This window comes from Cygnus atratus, chromosome 1 (genome assembly GCF_013377495.2).
Source record: "Cygnus atratus isolate AKBS03 ecotype Queensland, Australia chromosome 1, CAtr_DNAZoo_HiC_assembly, whole genome shotgun sequence".
NCBI classification, from domain to species: Eukaryota; Metazoa; Chordata; class Aves; order Anseriformes; family Anatidae; genus Cygnus; species Cygnus atratus.
Genome location: NC_066362.1, coordinates 122242146 through 122263370, shown reverse-complemented (window position 1 = coordinate 122263370; position 21225 = coordinate 122242146). Strand labels below are relative to the sequence as shown.

At 37.7% G+C, this 21225-nt stretch overlaps 1 protein-coding gene across 1 annotated transcript in view; it reads left to right on the top strand.

Annotated features, from left to right (window-relative positions):
- Positions 1–21225, top strand: part of IL1RAPL1 (interleukin 1 receptor accessory protein like 1) — a 338817-nt gene that overhangs the window by 303170 nt on the left and 14422 nt on the right. Inside the window, exons 6-8 of the mRNA XM_050712265.1 lie at positions 5098–5230; positions 7089–7234; positions 19532–19675. Of these exons, the coding sequence (XP_050568222.1) occupies positions 5098–5230; positions 7089–7234; positions 19532–19675 (423 nt within the window). The remainder of the gene's footprint in view (positions 1–5097; positions 5231–7088; positions 7235–19531; positions 19676–21225) is intronic.

The following is a 21225-nucleotide window of genomic DNA, read 5'->3' as shown; positions in this document are numbered from 1 at the left end:
AATTTTGCATTTTAGGTGTTCCTTACGTCTCTTTATTTGTTTATTTCAAGGTCAGAATAATAATAACAATAATTATTCTGAGAAGCTACAAAGTATCATTTTTCTCTTTATCTTTTATTGTTTTTTTAATAAATAAAACACTATCGGTTTCACTTAATAATTCTAACCTCATGCCTTTTGACTTTTCCAGGGTAATTTTTTTGCCATAAAATAAATAAATAGATAGATAAATAAATAAGCAAGCTTACCCAGCTTACCTAAACTGAGACAGAACATTCTCAAGAATTTACAGCATCTCGTATCAAAGGTGATAGAGATGGATTTCCCTAGTAGTTCATTCAAAACATGTATTTAAATTCCTTCAAAAGTAGACTAAAAAACTGTAATAAACCAGCATTTACAAGAAAATTTAAATTAACGGCATGGAAAGGATTACACATCTATTCATCAAAACTTTATATTTTCAACTCACTTCTACAGCTTTTTTTTTTTCAGTATAGAAAACACATGAAAATAGTTGCTTAGGATTAACTGTGAGCGATTTCTATAAACTGGCTGACAGGTTTTATACATTAGATTAAACATGAAAAAAAGTACCTCTTGTATTTATTTACTTAAATTTTGAACACTTTCTAAAAATCTACAGGTTTCTTATATATGGACTACCCACACAGAACAGACAGTCTGTGTGCCAAACTCTGCGTCCTCTGACTACCTACTTCAACGGTATACTACTGAGAAGTGAAACCTTAGCATACTTGCACTCATACAAGGGCAGCCCTGAAGCTCAAGATATCAAGATGTGCTCTGAAAATACTCTGTTCACTCATAATGTTGCCCATCAGGCAGTCTTTACCTATTGCTTAAATGTGCCTGCAGCTGTGAGCATCTCTGCTCCACCAGGAGAGCTCCTCTGCCTTCTGCAAAGAGCTGTGAGCTCAGGAGGAACAGACCTCCTCATTAATGGTCACAGGCTGGTCGTTAGATGGTCACTGAATCTTTCTTGATGACCTGTTAATGAATTTCCCACTGACTTTTTGTGAAGATTGGTCAAGGTAGACAGTATAGATAATTTATAGCTGAGCACCTGGCATGTTAATGGCCTTTGCTCAGCAAATCTAATTGACACAGTACTGCTAAAAGGAAGTACATCCTTCCTTGTTTCTCAGGTGTAAATATTTCATGTTGAAAGGAAACTTTGGATTCTGTGTTTAAAAATATGTTCAAATATTTTATTTAGGGGGGAAATTATTTAAGAATTTAATAAGGAAAAAAAGTCTTTATCTTACAAACTTTTTTGACACTTTTTCCCCTTAATGCTTTGTTTATTAAAAAAAAAAAAAAAGAAAGATAATATTCACCTTTAAAAGGCTTAGAGGCCTTCATAGTGTAAAAACCATCTCTCAGTGGGTGCCTGTTAGCTGCAAGAGCCTGGAGAGGTCTTAACACCTGTGGTGCCTAATCTCTATGAATCACAGATAAACTGGCCAGAAACCACAGTCCCTCCAGTTGTGATCTTACAAGCTCTTAAGGGCTAAAAAGTTTCAACTGGGCCTTGACTTGGTGGGAAAGCTGCAGGAAAAGCCCAAGAAGTGGCAATGATACAACAGACAGTAGTCTTCCCTCTAGAATTGGTGATAACGCCATAGGGTTAATCCATTCTTCGAAGGAGCCTGTTTTTGCTTTAGTCATGCAGGAACCTTCTCCCATTTTGAGAGTGATTGGAGTCCACCAATGCTGCGATTGCTAGGCATTTCACAGCCCTGAACATGTGCTAAACTGGATGACTGTGACCAATATATTCATAATCCTTTAAGGTTTTGTGTTTTCATTTCCACATGTTTGAGTATCGTAGTTAGTTTATATATAAGATATGTAATTGTTGTAAGAAAGTAGGTTTGAATCTGTTCAGATGTCCTGGGAATGCTCAGGAAGATTTTCACATCCCATTACAGGTTTTCATGCCCTTGACCCCCATTAAGTGGTTCCCTAATGCTCATCTCATTCCCCGCAAATAGCTGCAAGATTGCAAAAATCTCTTCAGTGCTTCTAGATGGCACTTCCAGAGTCCTCCTTGTGTTGACAATGAGGAACTGAGTTTCCAGAAAGGTATCCTGACCATTCAGGAGGTTGTGTTGCAAGGAGGTGGTTTTGCAAAGAGGTGTCCTGACCACTGCTTCCCAGGGCATGCAAACTGTCTTTAGGAAGAGTTTTTGCCCTTCATCTTACATTTGATGACTTTGCTCTAAATGAGATGAAATTATCTAATTGTCCCATTAACCAGAGATTCAATTTCATACCTTTTGATTATGAATGAGACCTTCATCTCCTAGTTTCAAATACTGGGGTATTCCTGTCTCCTTAGCGGACATTGCTGAAAAATGGTGTTGTGGCATGCACTGTAGGTAAGCTTTCTTAAAATGACAAAAAGCAGTTCAGTTCTTACTTTGGTTCTACACCTTTTGTGGTGTGGATATGAGAGTTCACACAAGTTAGAGGAGCAAGATGCTTTCACAGAAAACCATAAATCATTTCAGATAAATAAGAGATTTATTTAATAATTACTCCTCTTCCTGTTACACAGGATCCTGCATTTGTTTCCATAGTAAAAAATAAATAAAATGCTCAAATATTGTCAGAGGTTTGAGAAGGACCATGTACTGACCCAAAGTAGTATGTTTTTAAGAAAATACATTGAATCCAGATTGACTTCTCACAGCATCTCAGCAGAGAAAATAACAAAGTAGTATTAACATTATATATGTATTTTTTTTTTCATGAGCTGTGGTCAGTCAGCTTTAACATCCTAGGATCAAAAATTGAAAGTATAAATAAAATATGACTTTGGTCTCAGCAGTAATATCAACTGCATTCCTCAGGGGGGAAAACGCTCCTTAAATCACAACACTTCCTTAAATCACAGTGTAATTATCCATTACAGAAATGCACATAACAGTTTAGAAGGCTTGTTGCATATTAAGACAAACAACTTTGCATCAGTGAATAGATCTTTAACTACGTGGCTGTGTGCAGTACACCTAGTTTTAACCAGTCTTACCCCCCAACCATCCAAAATGCACATGAAGTACCATTTCCATCTCTGCATGTGCTCTAGCTGGAACCCCAAACCCAAGTGGTACTAACACAATGTAAGGCTGCCCAACAAAAATAAACTAAAGTGAAAGCATATTGCACTTTCAATTCTCACTGTATCATAGAATCATAAAATTATAGAATAGTTTGGGTTGGGAACCTAAATATCCTCTAATTTCAGTCCCTGCCACGGGCAGGAGCATGTTCCACTAGACCAGGTTGCCCAAAGCCTCATTCAGCCTGGACTTACACACATCCAGGGACTCACAGCTTCTCTGGGCAGTCTCTTCCATTGCCTCACTACCCTCACAGTAAGGAATTTCTTCTGAATATCTAATCTAAATATACCCTCTTTTAGTGTAAACCCTCCTTGCTGTATCACTACACTCACTGGCAGACTCCCTCTCCAGCTTTCTTGTAGACTCCTTTTAGGTATTGGAAGGCCACTATAAGGTCTCCTCGGAGCCTTCTCTTCTCCAGGCTGAACAACCCCAACTCCCTCAGCCTGTCTTTGTAGGAGAGGTGCTCCAGCCCATTGATAATCTCTGTGGCCCTCCTCTGGACTTTTTTATAACAGGTTCATGTCCTTCTTGTGCTAGGGCCCCAGAGTGGAACGCAGTACTCCACGTGGGATCTCACGAGAGCAGAGTAGAGGGGGAGAATCACTTCCCTTGACCTACTGGCCACACTGCTTTTAATGCAGCCCAGGATACGGTTGGCCCTCTGGGTTGCTAGTTCACAGTAACAGCTCATGCTGAGCTTCTCATCAACCAATACCCCCAGGCCCTTCTCTTCAGGGCTGCTTTCAATCCATTCTCTGCCCAGCGTGTGTTTGTTCTTGGGATTGCTCTGGCCCAGGTGCAGGACCTTGCAGTTGGCCTTGTTGAACTTCATGAGGTTTGTCCAGGCCCGCCTCTCAAGCCTGTCCAGTTCCTTCTGGATTGCATCCCTTCCCTCCAGCATGCTGATCACACCACACATCTTGGTGTCATCAGCAAACTTGCTAAGGGTGAACTTGATCCCAATGACCATGTCACAGACAAAGATGTTAAACAGCACTGGTCCCAGTACTGACCCCTGAGGAACATCACTTATCACTGATCTCCACTGGAACATTGAGCTGTTGAGCACAACTCTTTGAGTGTGATCATCCAGCCAATTCCTTATCCACCAAGTGGTCCATCCGTCAAATCAATGTCTCTCCAGTTTAGAGACAAGGCTATCACTGGCTATCAGTGTCAAATGTTTTGCACAAGTCCAGGTAGATGATGTCAGTTGCTCTTCCACCAATGCTGTAACCCCATTGTAGGAGGCCATGAGATTTATCAGGCACGATCTGCCCTTAGGGAAGTCATGTTGGCTGTCACCAATCAACTCCTTATTTTCCATGTGCCTTAGCATGTAAACATTAAATAAGTAACTCTGCACATATGTAGAATTTCTGCTCCTACTGCATGTACCTGATGGTTATTTCCATTCATACAGTAAAACATTTCCCAGACAGTGATAACTTAGCAACGAACATGTTTTTTTCTATTGGCTGTCCCTTGGAAATGGTACAGGAAATGACACCCTACAGGAGTCCACCAGCCTCTTTGCAGAAATGTTTGCAAGGCTGAACTAACACAAATGTGATTGCATGTCTGTTTTGCCTAACCTTTACCTATTTTTAAAGAAAACATTGAAATCTTTAGTTAAGTTGGCTATTTTTAAGAAACCATAGTCTTTCATTTGCTTGCAATACCTTGAACACTTGGTGAAACAATACAAAATTGAATCCTGCTCTAATGTAACATTTAATCTCACTTTTATTGTATTTATTTTCAGAAAATATATTGAACACCAGATGCAAGACAAGTAGATGTTTTGGGGCATTTCTAACAACAACTGGAAATTGAGGTTCCCTACAGATATACATTGTTTAAATCAACACATCTACTGATTCAAAAATGAATCCTTTTTTACAAATTTTGAAATAACATTTTTTTTCTTTCTATGTAACAGGTGGTTCTGCTAATCTAACCTGCCGAGCTTTCTTTGGATATAGTGGAGATGTCAGTCCTTTAATCTACTGGATGAAAGGGGAGAAGTTTATTGAAGATTTGGATGATAGTCGAGTCTGGGAAAGTGACATCAGGTAAAAGAAAAAAAAACATTCAAGCAATATCTTTTTTTGATAGTTAATGTAATACTTGTTATCACAGACTAATTCAGGAATACTTGCAATCTGGACCCCTTTTTTGCAACATCCATTCTTTATCTTTTCAATTTCATCATTAGACAACAGAAAAATGCAGCAAAACCTGATGTTAGAGAGCTGCAAAAGCAGAGTGGTTTCCCAGCTAGCACAGTAGTGTAACAAACTGGGATTTGTATAGCCACTTTTTCAAACTGTGGCAACCATTAGCACAGTTAGTAAGAAAAAATAAAGAAAAGTAAATACATCCAGAAAAGCAGGTCAAAAGAAGTTTTTTGAAGCACATAGCCTTAAATAAATGCTGAAGTCTGACTTCTCTTTTTGAATGTTTGATTTCTCTTCTTCAAAGAAAGAACTGAGTTTCCTGGAATGTTATTTGCTCTGTGAGATCCAAGACTCCTGTTATGTGGGCAGGTTCTAGCTGCTGAAATATTTGTTATAGAAAGGATCTGGCAATTCACGTCATGTACTTATCCTGCTTCTAAAAGTGTTACCTCGTTTGGAAATTGCGAAAACAGTGTTTTTGTATTGAGAATAACATGCTTGACACAGCTTTCCAACTCATATCCAATATGAAGTACCTACTTGGATCTGAAGAGATTCCTTTCTTATTTACAATTCTGTGTGTGTGTGAATGACTGTGTTTGTATATCATGCATAAACCCAGAAATGAACGCAAAACTAAGCACGCACTACAAAGGAAGTTAAATAACCACAGGTGTATTATCCTCAGTGATTTTCTACAATAGAACATCATGAGTTTATTTCCCTTTCAGCTCTTACATAGGGATTTACTACCTTATCAAAAGACAAGAAGTCACACTTGTTTTCAGTTTTAGCTTGGAGTTCTTCTGTACAATTAAATTAAGGAAGAAGCTTCCTTTACCAAAATCAAGAAGGTCATATAGACATTCAAGGTCTCTGTGTCCCCAGACATAGGCAAAATGGAGGCATATTTCACGCCAGTGTATATCAAATTTATTTTATAAAACTCAGGACAAATACACTTAATTGAACAAGACAACTAGATAAGCTACATTTCTTATATAAAGCTCTTCCCAAGCCTTTCAACCAGACTTGGCATTTTGAAGGCTGATGAAAAGGTGTCAAAAACCTCTTTACAACTCTCTTGTTTTGTGGAGGGGGGACCCAGAAGACTGTTTTCTGCTGCTTTTGTCAGGTGTGAAGTGAAGGAGCAGTCTATAGCAGTTTGTCACTTGTTTTGCTGGGTTTCTAAAACCACTGATGAGATTGCTAAGAGGGAAAGAAAGAAATTGGAAAACAGCATTAAGCAGGTCTTTACTTTTCCTTAGTATCTGTTAGAATGAGTGTCATCTGGCATTCCAGTTCCTTCTATTGACTTATAATACATAGTCAAATTTTATAATCACAAAATATTTTTTTAATTCAGTATACAAATAGTGTATTTCGTCAAGACTCCTAGTGTAATCCAAAACCTGAAAATAACTGTGTTTTGCTTTTCTCTGTTCTAACATTTCAAGACTCTACATATTACTGATCAGGGCCTCCATCCGAGTACAATAATATGTTATCAGTGTGTACATCATCCTGCTTAAATACAATTAACTGTAGCTCTCATTAACATTTACAAAGCCAAACCTCCTCATTAGAAGTGAGGAAGAAAAGTGTGTGATATAATTTAATTAAGATTGCATCAAACCATAACCAAATTTGAAGCCAAAGAGTTGTGAATTGTAAGTAGCAATATTATGTCATGATTATCTAATGCTCCACTGTGATACAAGCAGAACAGAAGATACGATTTCTTTTTCCTTAGGGTTCTCAAGGAACATCTTGGGGAACAGGAAGTTTCTGTCTCATTGATTCTTGACTCTGTGGAAGAAGGAGACCTTGGCAATTACTCATGCTATGTTGAGAATGGAAACGGACGCCGTCACGCCAGTATTCTTCTGCATAAAAGGGGTAAATATGCAGGTCCTCACCACAAAATGGTACATTATGGGGGTGGTCAGTTTGGAAAGCTTCCTTTTTATGAAAGTATGTGTTTCTGAGATATTAATAGGCACTGATTGTTTTCCCTTGGCATTCATACCACTTCCAAAATAAAATATAAAGGCTACTGTTTATTCTGGCTGTCACCAGGATAAATACAGTAACACCTTTTAATTATATTTCTATAACAGATGCATTTAATAGTTTAAAATTTTAAAACTAATAAAGGCTCAACAGAGCAAAAAAATAGTAGGAAGTTACAAGTAATAAAACCATAATCATTTTCTTTAAGAAATAAAATCAAATATTTAAAAGGCAAAACAAATACATTCTACTTCTATCAGTAAAGTCACCTAAACTTCATCGAATCACAGAATGGTTGAGGTTGGACGGGATCTCTGGAGTTTGTCTGGTCCAAAACCCCTGCCTAAACAGGGGAACCTAGAACAGGTTGCACAGGACTATGTCCAGGCAGCTTTTGAAAATCTCCAAGGAGGACTCCACAGCCTCTCTGGGCTACCTGTACCAGTGCTCTGTCACCAGCACAGTAATTGTTTCCTAAAGTTCAGACAGAGTGTCCTGTGTCCACTTTGTGCCTATTGCCTCTTGTACTATAGCTGGGCACTGCTGAAAAGAGCCTGGCTCAACCCTATTTTCACCCTCCTTTCAGGTACATATACACATTGACAAGATCCCTCTGAGCCTTCTCTTCTCTGGACTTAACACTGCCAGCCCTCTCAGCCTTTTCTCATATGAGAGGAACACCAAAGCCTTATTCATTTCTCTAGCCCTTTGTTGTAGTCTCTCCAGTATGTTTACATCTCTTTTGTACTGGTGGGCCCAGAGCTTCCCTCCACCTGCTGGCAACACTTTGCCTAATACAGTCAAGAATACCATTAACTTTCTTTGCAGCAAGGGCAGATTGCTGGCTCATGTTTGGCTTGATATCCATAGGGACCTTCAGGTTATATTCTGTAAAAATGCTTTCCATCTGGGTGTTCCCCAGCGCATACTGGTACCCATGACGGTTCCTTCTCAGGAACTTTGCACTTTCCTTGTTAAACTTCAACAGTTTCTCATCAGCACATTTTTCCAGCCTATCCAGGTCCCTCTGGTTGGCAGCACAACCCTCTGGCCTATCAGCCACTCCTCCCAGTTTTATGTCATCTCCAAACTTGCTGATGGTACACCCTGCCTCCTTCACTCAGATCCAATATTGACCACTGGGGTATGCCACTAGTTGCTGGCCCGCAATTAGACTTTGCAGTATTAATCATAACCTTCTAGGCCAAGCCAATCAGCAAGTTTTCAACTCACCTCACTGTCCATCCATCCAGCCCACAGGAGTTCCTGCATAGTCTGACTGTGGACATTTTCCTTCTAACACATTTGTGTAACACCAACATTTTTCAAGTGAAGACAGAAACATATAAGGATCTTCCTATTTCTACTCACCACTCACATTCCATTACTTCAGCCTAATGTCCACAGGGATGGAGATAATTATGGAAGGGAGGAGAGTCTCTTGCAAAGACAGGTTCTGATATTCACTTTGTTCACTTTACCTCCCAGAGGGTGCTCCACACGCCTAGGCTTGATGCTCTCCACACTCATGAAGCATCCCACTGGTTTAAGAGAGCAAAGAACAATCAGCAGCAGTGTCTGTACTTTGCTGTCATTACTGTGCTTTTTTTAGTCTGTAAATGTTCTTCTGGGTTCTTCCTACGGTACTGAACTAGTTGTTGCATCTCAATTTATATCAAAGTGGTGAAGCCTTCCCTAATTTTAGTCTTGCAACATGCAAAATCTATCCTAGAGCCATAAACCCAGACAGTGTGATTCATTTATTTAAATATGTTTTTGTGTACCCCCAATTAATTGAAAAGAGCTAATTCATAGCCCTTTTTCTGAACACTTCTCAATCTTTCTTAGGAGATGTAGATGTAAATAAATAGATGTTCCACTTAGCGTGGTATTTGGAATATTTTCTTGAATTTACTGAAATGGAAAATTAACTTATTAAGTAATTGAACTGCAACAATTTATCAGGTGGTAGCCATGTACCTTAATTCAGATATATTTGAACCCAGGGCAACAACTTTAAAAAACAAACACTCAAATTCAATGTGTTGTCTTTAATAATGAAGTTAGTACATGGAGCACTGGAGATATAGAATTTTAAGGCTTAAATTACTTTGAAACCAATAATTAACTGACTGATTTTTAAGTCATGTGCTGATGGTGAGTCCTTATTTTCCCCTCCATACAAGCAATAACACCAAGACTGACATGACATGTAACTAATTTTTTTGTTCTGTGACCATCATATCTTTAATCTATCAGTGTATATATAAATTTTTGGAAGGGTTTACTTTCCTTCCTCCCTTTTTCGGAGAAATCAGTATGTCAAACATATCACAGTATGTGGTCTCATGATGCACGATGACATGCTTAGGAGGAAGTAATCTCAATATTTAATTGCCCTTATAAATAGTAAAAGATAAAGTAGCAAGAGCTCCCACAAAAGATTAAGTAAGACTGAATCTGAAATTGTGATTTGGAAACAAAATCCATTGTGCCCTCAAAAAACAAAAGGTACTTGTTACAAGCCTTCTACATACTTTGCATGTTGACAACTGTTTCAGTGAAATGATAAATTAACCATGACAGATAAAAATTTGAGCTTGTCTCTCAGGTCTCCTAGGAAGAGGAGCTTTGCACTGCTGGCTTAGTCTCCTGTATATCACCATGACAACATTTCGTGTTAGGTTTCCCTGTTTAGATCCATATTTAGTCTCTGATAGGAATGAGTTAGCTGTTTATTAATTTTTGATTATTTGCTCACTTAGAACAATAGGGACCTAACATTTAGGTAAATTTGCTTCCTGAAACTAAAGCATTTGCAGAGGTATTAGTTTTTCCTGGTTTTCTAGTTAGAAATCTCTCTTTTTCATCGGTATAAGCAAACAGAAATGGTGAATTTAGAATGTTCACTACTTACCTGAAAACAAACTGATAAATCACTCTTAAACTTCATATGTGGTACATTATCACTCAGATCAGAAGGGACAAAAAAGCAGAAAGCTCTGTTACTGGACAAAAAGTGTTCCTGGGAAAAGAGGTATTTAGAACTAAATGCTAGAGTGGGGATTCAGGTACAAAACGTAAGCCTTTAAAACAACCTTCTGCCTCTTGCTTTGCCCTGCTCAATATATTCTCTGTAAACATGAACTTCCAGTGGGAGCTTTTGGGTATGCCCACAATTACACATCCTGAAAGGACAAATAGTTAAGAGGCTGAATCACCAGCAAACACCTACATGCATCTTTCTTACTCTTCACTCCAGTCTGTCCCAGAAGGGAGCCATTTACCTCACAGAAAATGAAAGCAGGAGCTGGTGGCAGTCCCTTCACATGCCAGTGCCCAACATGAGCAGCCAGGGCAAGAGGGCTTCTGCTTTTTCCCTGATTTGGTCCTGGAATTGAAACCCTGAGCCTCCCACCTTATGAAAGAAAGTTTAGGGCAAGAGCTGTGCAGGAAAAGCTACACTACATTAGGCATCCAGCTTCAGACAACTGCGGTCCAGGCATCTCCCTTGAGCCCAGGTACCAGCAGTCCCCATCTCTGGCAGTTTAGCCCCAATTTCCTCCCAAGTTCCTCTTTGTGACTGCCAGTGCAGAAAACCTATGATCAGTGTTTTTATGCAGACAGCTAACCATTTCTAGATGCCTAACTTTCCTCAGATGCCACGCATAGGAAGCATTTAACTCAGAGCTAAAGGCAGTAGAGCATTTTAAGTATAGCAATGCCAATGCTGTTTCCTCCTCTGGTCCATTCCTACAAAATTTGTCCAAAAATAATCAGCAATAGAGAGCGACCAGAACCCAGGAGATCTAACTTTCATTCTCTTCCTCCAGCTGTTGATCAAATTTCTTTCTATCATTTTTACAATAATAGAGTTACTTGCTCTTCTGTGTGAACAAAAAAGATCTACTTGTTACAATCTGAAGCTGATTTTGTTGCTTAGTGATGATAGCTGTCATCGATTATCTGTAGCAGTTACAGGTCAGTCTTCAACCAGATAGAGGAACCTTCTAGAAATTAATATTGAGAGTGGTACTGACAGTAGCTAAACACAAATTTATTAATGACAAACTACATACTGCAGATGATGTAAGGGGTGGATCATACACTACAATTCTATTTTTTCACAGGCTTTTAATTCAAGAAGACAAGCCCATACGTAATAAATAAAAATATAATGCATAAGAAGAAATAATGTTCTTCTACAATATTGCATCTTCTAAACTATGACTTTCATGCTGGATCAAATCCCTTGTGGTCTCATTTAATTGTAAACTTAGGTGGTAATACAGATTATTATTTAATTTTGTGGCTATTTCTGTGGAAATTCTTGTTTGCGTGTCTGCAAATAAAATACCAATGCAAAAATAATCTCAAATTCTATGCTCTCCTAAGTTTTGAGGGTTTTTTTTTCAGTTTTTCTTATTTTAAAAACTAAATAACATATTTACGGTTTTCATGGGACACCCATCAGACCTGTGGGCAGGTAATACACTTTATGCATTTTTTTCAAAGTATCTCCTTTTTCTTCCATTTTTTCTCAATGTTGTCTACTTTTCTGTCCTGTGCCTCTTATATCCAGGGTCTGTTTTCTTCTGTCACAGGGCATCTATGGGGCGCTTTGACCCTAACATATGTAACTGAGGGATGGTTAAAACAACTTTTAAAGAGTTTTACTAAAATATATTGTTTAGAGGAAGAGTTATTCTATTTGAATTTGCCCATGAGAATGTATGTTTGAAATTAAAGCAAGTTATTTTTTTCCATAGGAAATGCTTCTTGAGGAAGAATTTAAGTAGGCATACTTTAAACTCTTTGCCTATGAACACATAAACATTGTATTAATATTTCCAAATACTGGAAGCCAAATTATGAATAGTAGGAAATTCTGAATATTCTTCATCCAGTTATTAATGGTAATAGAATTGCTGAGAAGCACCTTAAATTACTGTGTCGTTCACATATTAATGTAAATCTGTTTTATAATGTCAGGACTTGAATAATCTAAGTTTTTGATTTCATGAGCATTTTCAATGACTAGACACAACTTCACAAAGCAGTAGTCATGAGTGACAATTAAAAGAGAAAAGAAACAACACTTATCATCTAAACTCCATGAAGAAACCACAGGAGTTACAGTTCCCTTTGCCATAATGCTTCATGATGTTTCGGAAATTTCTGAATTGGTACTCATCATGTGAGATACGAGAGCAATGAGTTTCATATTACAACTTCTGTTAATTGTTCTTAATTAACTGAACATTTCAGCAAAACTCTTAAGTCTCAGTGGAAGCAAAACTTTTGTAAACCACAGATCCATTTGGTTTGCTAAGACGTCACACATGTATATCTTCCAGCATATAAGGCATTCAGCTTTTGCTCTGTACTGTAGGATAAGCTGTTCTGAGTTCCTCTCTAGGTTTTAGAATTGAAAGTGAAATTTGATTTGATTTGATGTGAATTGATTCTTCCCTCCCCCACCATTAAAGAACCCATCATAGGCCATTAAAGAAGCCTTCAGGTTGTCTTGTTCTGAGCAGTGCAAAGATTCAGTGCATGACACAGGAACAAAGGTGCATGACACGGGGCTTCCTGCCTTCTTTCCCCAAGCCTAACCAATAATGACTGCTCTTTTTACACTCAATCTCATCTAAAATCAGTAAATTAGTTGTGTACTAAAGAATGTTTATGTCTGTTTGACAGAAACTCTTCATAAAACTCTTTTCTTCATCAGTAAGGTTTCTATCCTTTAGAAAACTGGAGTAAGACATCTGCAATGAAAAGATTAGTCAGATTACTTAGCATGTGCCTAAATCCAGCTGTCCTCTGAAGAGGTGTCAAACAAGTTGGTTTGTTAAACAGATTTCTTTCTAAAACAGCTTTTGTTCCACTTTTATCATAGTTCTTTTTATATAATGTCTATGTAAGTTCTTTTCTAACCCTGATTGACAAGGAAGAAAATATTTTAAAATAAAATAACACAAATTGTTCTTATAAACCATTCAGAGCTAAATTATTCATTAACGCTATCCTTAGGAAGAAATGTAAACAGTATGTTTTATGATCTTACATCCTTGGAACTTGGTACTATATTTTTCCCCACATTTTGGCACCTCCCAGTGCTTCTTACATTCATTTCTTTCAGCAGATCTAAAAGAAGTAATTGTGTGGGATGTCTGATTTCTGTAGCACAATAAGCAAATAGAATCTCTCCTAATCAGTAAGGTTTTAAGTCATATAAAATTTATTTGCGGAAGCTAACTAGAGATTAATTCAAATCTGCATAATTATGACTTTTTTTCTTTCAATTTGAAGTATAAACTGCCTTTAAAATGCAGTGTTCTGTATTTAAATCTAGTAAACTTCAGTAGTGCTGCAGCATCTACATTTTTTTCAATCTTGTCTTCTCTTGAGCTAACATACTCAAGACCATAATTATTCTTCTGCTGGGAACAGGTATTCCATACTTCTCAGAAAGAATAAAACTGTCATCACTAAGAATATACATTCTATTATTACAAATTATTTTCTCTAGTCCAGTAACACTAAGATGTCCAGCAGAACCACAGCTTGGATATGCTATCTGTTGTACTAATGAATAGGTCAACAAGATCCCCAACTTGTATTGGCACTCATCCATACATATATGGAGTATGTATTATATATTGATCTAATAAATAAAGTGAGATAACTGTGTCTCAATAGTTCTGACAGATAAAATGAAGCTACTGCATTGAAAAAAAAAAATTAAACTATAACTATAACCAAACTTACCCACCTTAAGTCAACTCTGCAGGCATTTACAGGCCTATGTGGCCTATGCTGGCAGAAAGTATAAGCTTTGTGCTTAGAGATGATTTCATGATCAAGCTAATGAACATGCCAAATCTGCTTCTACTGGTATTAGAAGTATTATTATTTCAACGATATCTATTAGTGGTTATTCACAACAGTATTCATAAAGCCATCTTTGTTCCTTAAATACAGATTTATTTTGCTCTTTGAAACAAATGAAAAAAATATCAAAAAGCAGAAAATAGTAAATATATATACATATACACATACTGTGTATGCATATGCTGTGTAAAGCTGTGGTTCAATATGCTATGTTTCTATGAAAGATATCTCTGTATAAAGATATTGCTTTATAGCCATGCTGTATTCAGAAAAAGGAAAAAAAAATCATACTTCTCCATTTTTTTTAACTATGAGTATGGTTTTCTTTCTTCCCAATCTAATCTCTCTCTTCTTTTTACTGATGATGTCTAAAATGAGATTCAGATGACTATTCCTTTTCTAGCTGGCCTCCTCCTTCCTTTATGGGTAAGAAAACTCTTTATAAACAAAACTACATCTGATGAAACATTGGTCCTGCATTGGTTATCAGTATCTGTTTTCTTCCATTCTCTCGGGCATCATCATAGAAAATAACAGTGGAGAATTTTAGTAAGCATTATCTTTACCTGCTTCCTTTCCAAATTATACCCATTACCTTTATGTTTCACTTTATAATTGAAGCCTATTGTTGTGGTTTAGCCCGGCTGGCAGCCAAACACCACACAGCCGTTCGCTCACCCTCCCCCCTCCCTCTCCGGGATGGGGGAGAGAAACGGGAAAGTGAAGCCTGTGAGTTGAGATAAGGACAGTTTATTAAGACAGGGAAAATAATAACAATAATAATAATAATAATAATAGTAATAATGTGTACAAAGTGATGCACAATGCAATTGCTCACCACCCGCTGACCGATGCACAGCCTATCCCCGAGCAGCCGGCCCCCCCACCCCGGCTAGCCACCCCTATATATTGTTCAGCATGACGTCAGATGGTATGGAATACCCCTTTGGCCAGTTTGGGTCAGCTGTCCTGGGTCTGTCCCCTCCCAGCTCCTGCTGCACCCCCAGCCTGCTCGCTAGCAGGACAGAGCGAGAAGCTGAAAAGTCCTTGGCTTGGTGTAAGCATTGCTCTACAACAATTAAAACATCAGCATGTTATCAGCGCTCTTCTCATCCTAATCCAAAACATAGCACCCTGCCAGCTACTAGGAGGAAAATTAACTCTGTCCTACCTGAAACCAGGACACCTATGAACATATATCTAGACAAACTAAGAACTGAATCTAAACAAGCCTTTTAGCTTTATTGTAAAATTGTCCAAGACAAGCAGAGAATGGAAATGAGTCTAAGACACAAAGTTGCAGAGATTTATGTGGGATAACCTGAAGCTCTGTGAATAGTCCTGTTGACTTCAGAAGGATTACTTATATTCTGTGAAGTTATGAAATCTGCGTAAGTGATTGCAAAATTGAAACTTTAGATAGACTGTAATTGGATTTTGAAAAAGCCTCAGAAAATTAATACGCAGCTATAAATCACATGTCCTTGAAGAGTTATAAATCACACACACAAAAAAAAATGTTTGAAACATAATTATTTTTCTAGGTAGCTCAACTGTATACGGACTAATGAATAGAATACGATTAATTTGAAATTATCACAGATCATTAAATGTAAGGTTTCTGAAGCATGTTGTATAAGTCATGAGGTATGAATCTTTGAAAGCACTCTTTTATTTACTTTCTTGTTACAACTCCAGCTAAGATAAGTGAATTACCTGCTTTACACAGAGGAAGGAAGTTTATCAAAAATTGAAGCCAGGTAAAGATCAAAGATATATCCTACAAATTTGCCTAATGATTAGGATAGCATCGTTGTAAAATGAGTACATTTATTTTTATCACATCATGCTGAATATTTAGAGAGGACGTGTACTTTGTTTTAATTAGCATTTTCTTTCATTGGGTTGCTGGGCCAAAACCTCCTGATAAGGAAAAAAAAAAATGTAGCCATTGGTCAAACTGCTTGTAACAAATCTTGTTTTAAATCGAAGCTATTTATTCAGAAACCAATCTACTACTGCAGCAGTAATCAATGTGTTTTCCCTTGGAGTAGAACTGTTCCTGTGCTACTGGAGGACTATTGTTAATTGCCTGTAACTAAATGATTGCTGTGCTTCTGAATGTAGCTCCTTGGCACTTGCTCATTTGTTGCGTTTAACAGAATGCCTGTCCCCCTAAGGGTTAGCCCAGTAATTTTCCTCTACTACTTTCTACATTCAGCCTCAGCTCCTTAAGGAGGGCAAGGTCTGTAATTTGAGAAACGTAACACAGAGGCTAAATAGGTTTTAAAAGGTTTGCACTTTTTGTCTCTCCCCTCTGATGTGGAATTGTGCTGAAATTGAATCTTTTTAGCGTGCAGCCACTACAGGAAACTTGAGTTTCATCAGGAAAAACAGATCACACTTCAAAGGGAGTGCAATGCCTGCTGTAGCAATCGTGTTCAAACTGCAGTGCAGAAGGCAGAATAAAGCAGCACAAAACAATCATGTTTCTGCAAAGGCAGCCTTACACTCTATCCTTGCTATTCCACCTTTACTACATCCTTGCTGTCACACACATCACCAACAGCCACACAAGACACCTTTCAGGAGTAACCTCTCCCGGGTAGGAGTCAGAGCCCTCCTCTCCACCTCACAAGGGGAAAACCAGACTGCTTCTGACTCCTTCAGTTCGGCATAACACAGGGTGATGCTCTTCAAAAAATTCCCAAGGCAGCTCAAAGCTAGATGGTGCCCCTGTACAGCATGCTTTAGTAACCTGCAGTTGCACTAGCTTGAGGCCTGAAAGCAAACTGTTTAATGTGGCACTGTGCCCAGGCTAATCTGTCCTGCCCTTCACGGCACTGCACAGACAGGGCTGCACTAGTTTCTGTTCTTTGGGGACTATCTAAGGCTTTTGCACGGTGGTGTGTAAGGATGGCTAATTACTGTATCTCTCTGCCTTAAGACCCTTATAAACTTCACCTGAGACAGAGAGCACGTATGCGCTCATACATAGCTCAGCATGGAGGAAAACACAAACTTGCTATGCTAGAAGGAAAGAGCAAAAAACTTACTATGGAAACAATTCTGTTTAAGAATCATCTTCCCCTTGTACTCATACGTGAACATGATGGGCAAGGCAGCATCAGAAAAAAAGGCAATTTCTAGTACTTTCCAAGGTGACTTAGAGAATTTCGTTTCTTGATCTGCTTGCCTAATAGGTTTACGACAGTTTCATGTATATTCAGATAGACTTTTTTTAAAGAAAAAATACAAGCATAGTCTTGAATAATTTTATGGGGAAAATAGAACCTAAGAGAGATTCTTTGATGGCAAAAATGATGCAGTGCATTAGTCTGATTTCATGCACAATGATAGAGAACAGGTAACTAACTACTGCAGTTATTTTTTCCATTTAATCTCAAAATCATTAATTTAGGAAAAACTTTTGTTTTCCGGCTGTATTTCCGTCACTTTTAATGAGTCACAACAGCAGGCACATAAATATTTTGTACCTAGCAACCCAACATATTAAAAACTGTTCTTCTAGTTCCTATTAAACAGCTGCATCACCTGTAATACAAAATGATATACAGGCTATAGTAAGCCAGTGCAGAATAATTTCCATTTCCATTCATATTGTAAAATACTGTATTACTTGTATGCAAACATTATTATTTTTTGGTTATTTTTATTAACATTCCTCTCTCTGGACCAGAAGACAATTGAAAGTCTGAAATAACCATGCCAGTCTTGAAAATATCTAACACAAAGGAGTTTCCAGCACAGTTTTGGAATGAATGACACAGAATATAAATGCCTTTTTATTTTACTTTATTACAGTTTTAGTGCCTTCTAGAGAGCAATGAAATCATCTTACAGTTGCCTCAAAATAATAAAAAAATGTGTGATTCTCAGTAGACATAGTCAAAATAAATGGAATTGTCACTTTCTCCTATAACCTTTTATTTCTCTAATTGAATTGTATTGTGCTGGAGTGCCACGTCTGCATAACCACAAAAGCCAAAAAAACGGGGCTACACTGCTTCACTCACACAGAACCTGCCCACTGGAAGAGTATGGTGTGAAAGTAACATGAACAAAGCTTTCTCCAGCACAGATATTATGAAGCAAACTGCATAATTTAGTTTTCCAAGATTTGATTTCTTGGCATTCCTCAGAACCGAGTGATATTGAAAAAATATAGATGATCTTAAGATATGCCATTTACTACTCATTTCAAGTTACAACATTTCTAGCAACAATCCCACTGTCCTTGTCCATTGCTAGTTTCAAGATGATTAGCAAAGGAAAACTAGCCACAAAATGGATGCCACATAGCTGCATGAGTTTTCTTGAGCGTGCAATGGTTAAGACAAGGGGGTTGAAGGCCCATGATGACATATTACTTATTCACTGATAAATGACCCCACTGAGGAGATTGCTGTTATTAGATGTGGCTACGTTTGACTGGAGTCGCCATCCTCAAAAGGGAACTACATAGCATGAACTCAATCCTCCATGTGAATCTCCAGTGGCAGACTGCAGCAAAGGCACAAAAGAGGAGGGATCATGGTCTGAATGGGGACATTAGGACTGACAAATTGGGTTGATTTTTCAATGGCTAACCATAAAGCAAACCCTGTTTGGAGAAAGACAAGAGAACAAAAATGAATTGCAAATCGCTGGGAAACTGTGTCAAAGATATTTACATATAACCGAGATGTGAGGCTTTGGGATTCCTTGTATAATTTGTCTTCGCATCCCTCAAGCTATTTTTTCTTTGCTTTTTTTTTGTTTGATCGTTTGTTTTAGGAAGAAAAAAAATCCTTAGTTTAATTGTAGGCAGTAGACTAAAACTCATCCAAAACCAGATCTTTTTCTTATTTCTGTGTGGATTAAAGGAGGAAATGTGTTTTAATTATAATCCACAAAAAAAGAAATATTCACCTCTGCTTTCATTGGAATGTCAACATTTACATGTGTAAAACAAACCATGATATATCCACAGTGAGAGAGAGAAGGAAGAGGGTTATCAGATCTCTCTTTTATATATATGCACATACACATCCCAGCAACAGTTCTTGTTTCAAATGAGCAATCCAGACACAGTACCAGAGGAAAAAGGATGTTATTAAAGGAAAAATGTTCCTATTGTTATTTTTTCAAGGGTTCTTTAGCTAATTAAAAAAAAAAAAATAACCCTCATTATTTTTTTTTTACTGTTTAATATAAGTAAGGTCTACTGCTAATCTTTCTCTGTTTTGGAATGTGTTTGTTATTGCATTTTGTAATTCTTTGCAGAGCTGATGTATACAGTTGAGCTTGCTGGTGGGCTTGGTGCTATTCTGCTGCTGCTTGTTTGTTTAGTGACTATCTACAAGTGTTACAAGATAGAGATTATGCTCTTCTACAGGAATCATTTTGGAGCCGAAGAACTAGATGGAGGTAAGGCAGCTTTTCAGTATGCTTGTCAGTATGCAGTGTGTGCCTGTCTTCTATTCTCTTTACTAAAGCCCAAGTTTAATTTCAGTTTAAGATGCGTTAACAACTACAATTTTTATTCCTCACTGCATTAGGCACTGACTTTAATACACTTTCCTCATGCAGCACATTAGCAGCAGTGGCTGCTTAGCTGATGTACATGCTACTCTCTGATCTCCAGGCAACACCCATGTCTTTTAGATTCATACTCCCAACACCAAATGAAAGCTACCAGCATCTATGCATTAAAGATTTTCCCTTTCTGACGGTGCCAAAAGGCAGTTTCACTTTTCCATAAGGAAGGAAGCATATTCCTAATTGCGTTCCCCAGATAGGTAGAGGTTGGAGTGAATCTCAATTTACTCCTTGTTTAAACTGATCAGTCTCAATAAACTGTGCTGAGTGTTTGGGAATGCAAATAGCAGTCTATTTTCTTGACTTCACTTAATCACTGAGAGAGCAGCTAATGGTCATTAAAGTTGTTCTGTGATTCAAGAACAGCCAGCTTAAACAAAAAGTAGTCTGCAATGTACGCATGGCTTGTGTCAAACACATACATGCATTTTGTTTTCTTCAGTTTTTAAGCAATGAGGAAAAATGTCTTTTCTGCCTCTAGTTCTACTAATCAAAACTACTATTGGACAGCAAATTTGGTTGAGCTGCAGGCTCTGATTACTTAGGTTTGGTTTCCTGGGTCAGAATTCCTGATGTTTTGTGCTACCACTATGTCTTTGGTGACTGGACCTTCCTTTTTTACTGAAATACTGCTGAAAGTTATTTTACAGTTCAAAGTAATAGCCTGTGGACAGAAGCCACTGTGTGACATATTATAATAAATACATACTGATAAACAAGCACTGGCCAAATCTGTAACTGATAAGGGAGAAGAGCAGCAGCAAAATTAGAGGTCCTTGTGTGAGGGAAAGAATTCCATATTAAGATCACTAGGGAATGACCCACTTCTGCCTCCAATCTAAAAAAATGCAATAGGGTCCAAAATAGAAAATGCTTAGAACAACAATGAGCCTAAGTACATTAAATTTTGTATCTTTCAACCAGATTTACAAAAAGGATGCATATTAATACAGCAGCTCAATGGGGGAAAAAATCTGGTTACTTATTTTACAAAGGAGGAAACTGAGGCCCAGTAGGACCATGATTCATGAAGGATTTTGGCAGACGCAATTTTTTTCAGGAGCTGAGATCTTTCCTTTTCCAAAAAGTAACCCCCAGTTTAAAGGAGCATGCTTACTTGCATGTGTGAATTTAATAATAATCATATTATAATGTGAAAAAAATAGGTGGTTTAATTAATAATTGTTTAAATAGATGCAATTTAATGTTTTCTCTCATTTTCAGGAATTCTTACTTTTACTGTCATTGTTTGTTATCTCAAATCTCTCATATTCATTTGCAAATTTACTCTAGCAAGTGTGACACACTTGTCTCTCTCTTCTCCCATCTCTAACATCAGTGACCTGGGAACAAAAGCATCTTTATCACCCCTTTTAAAC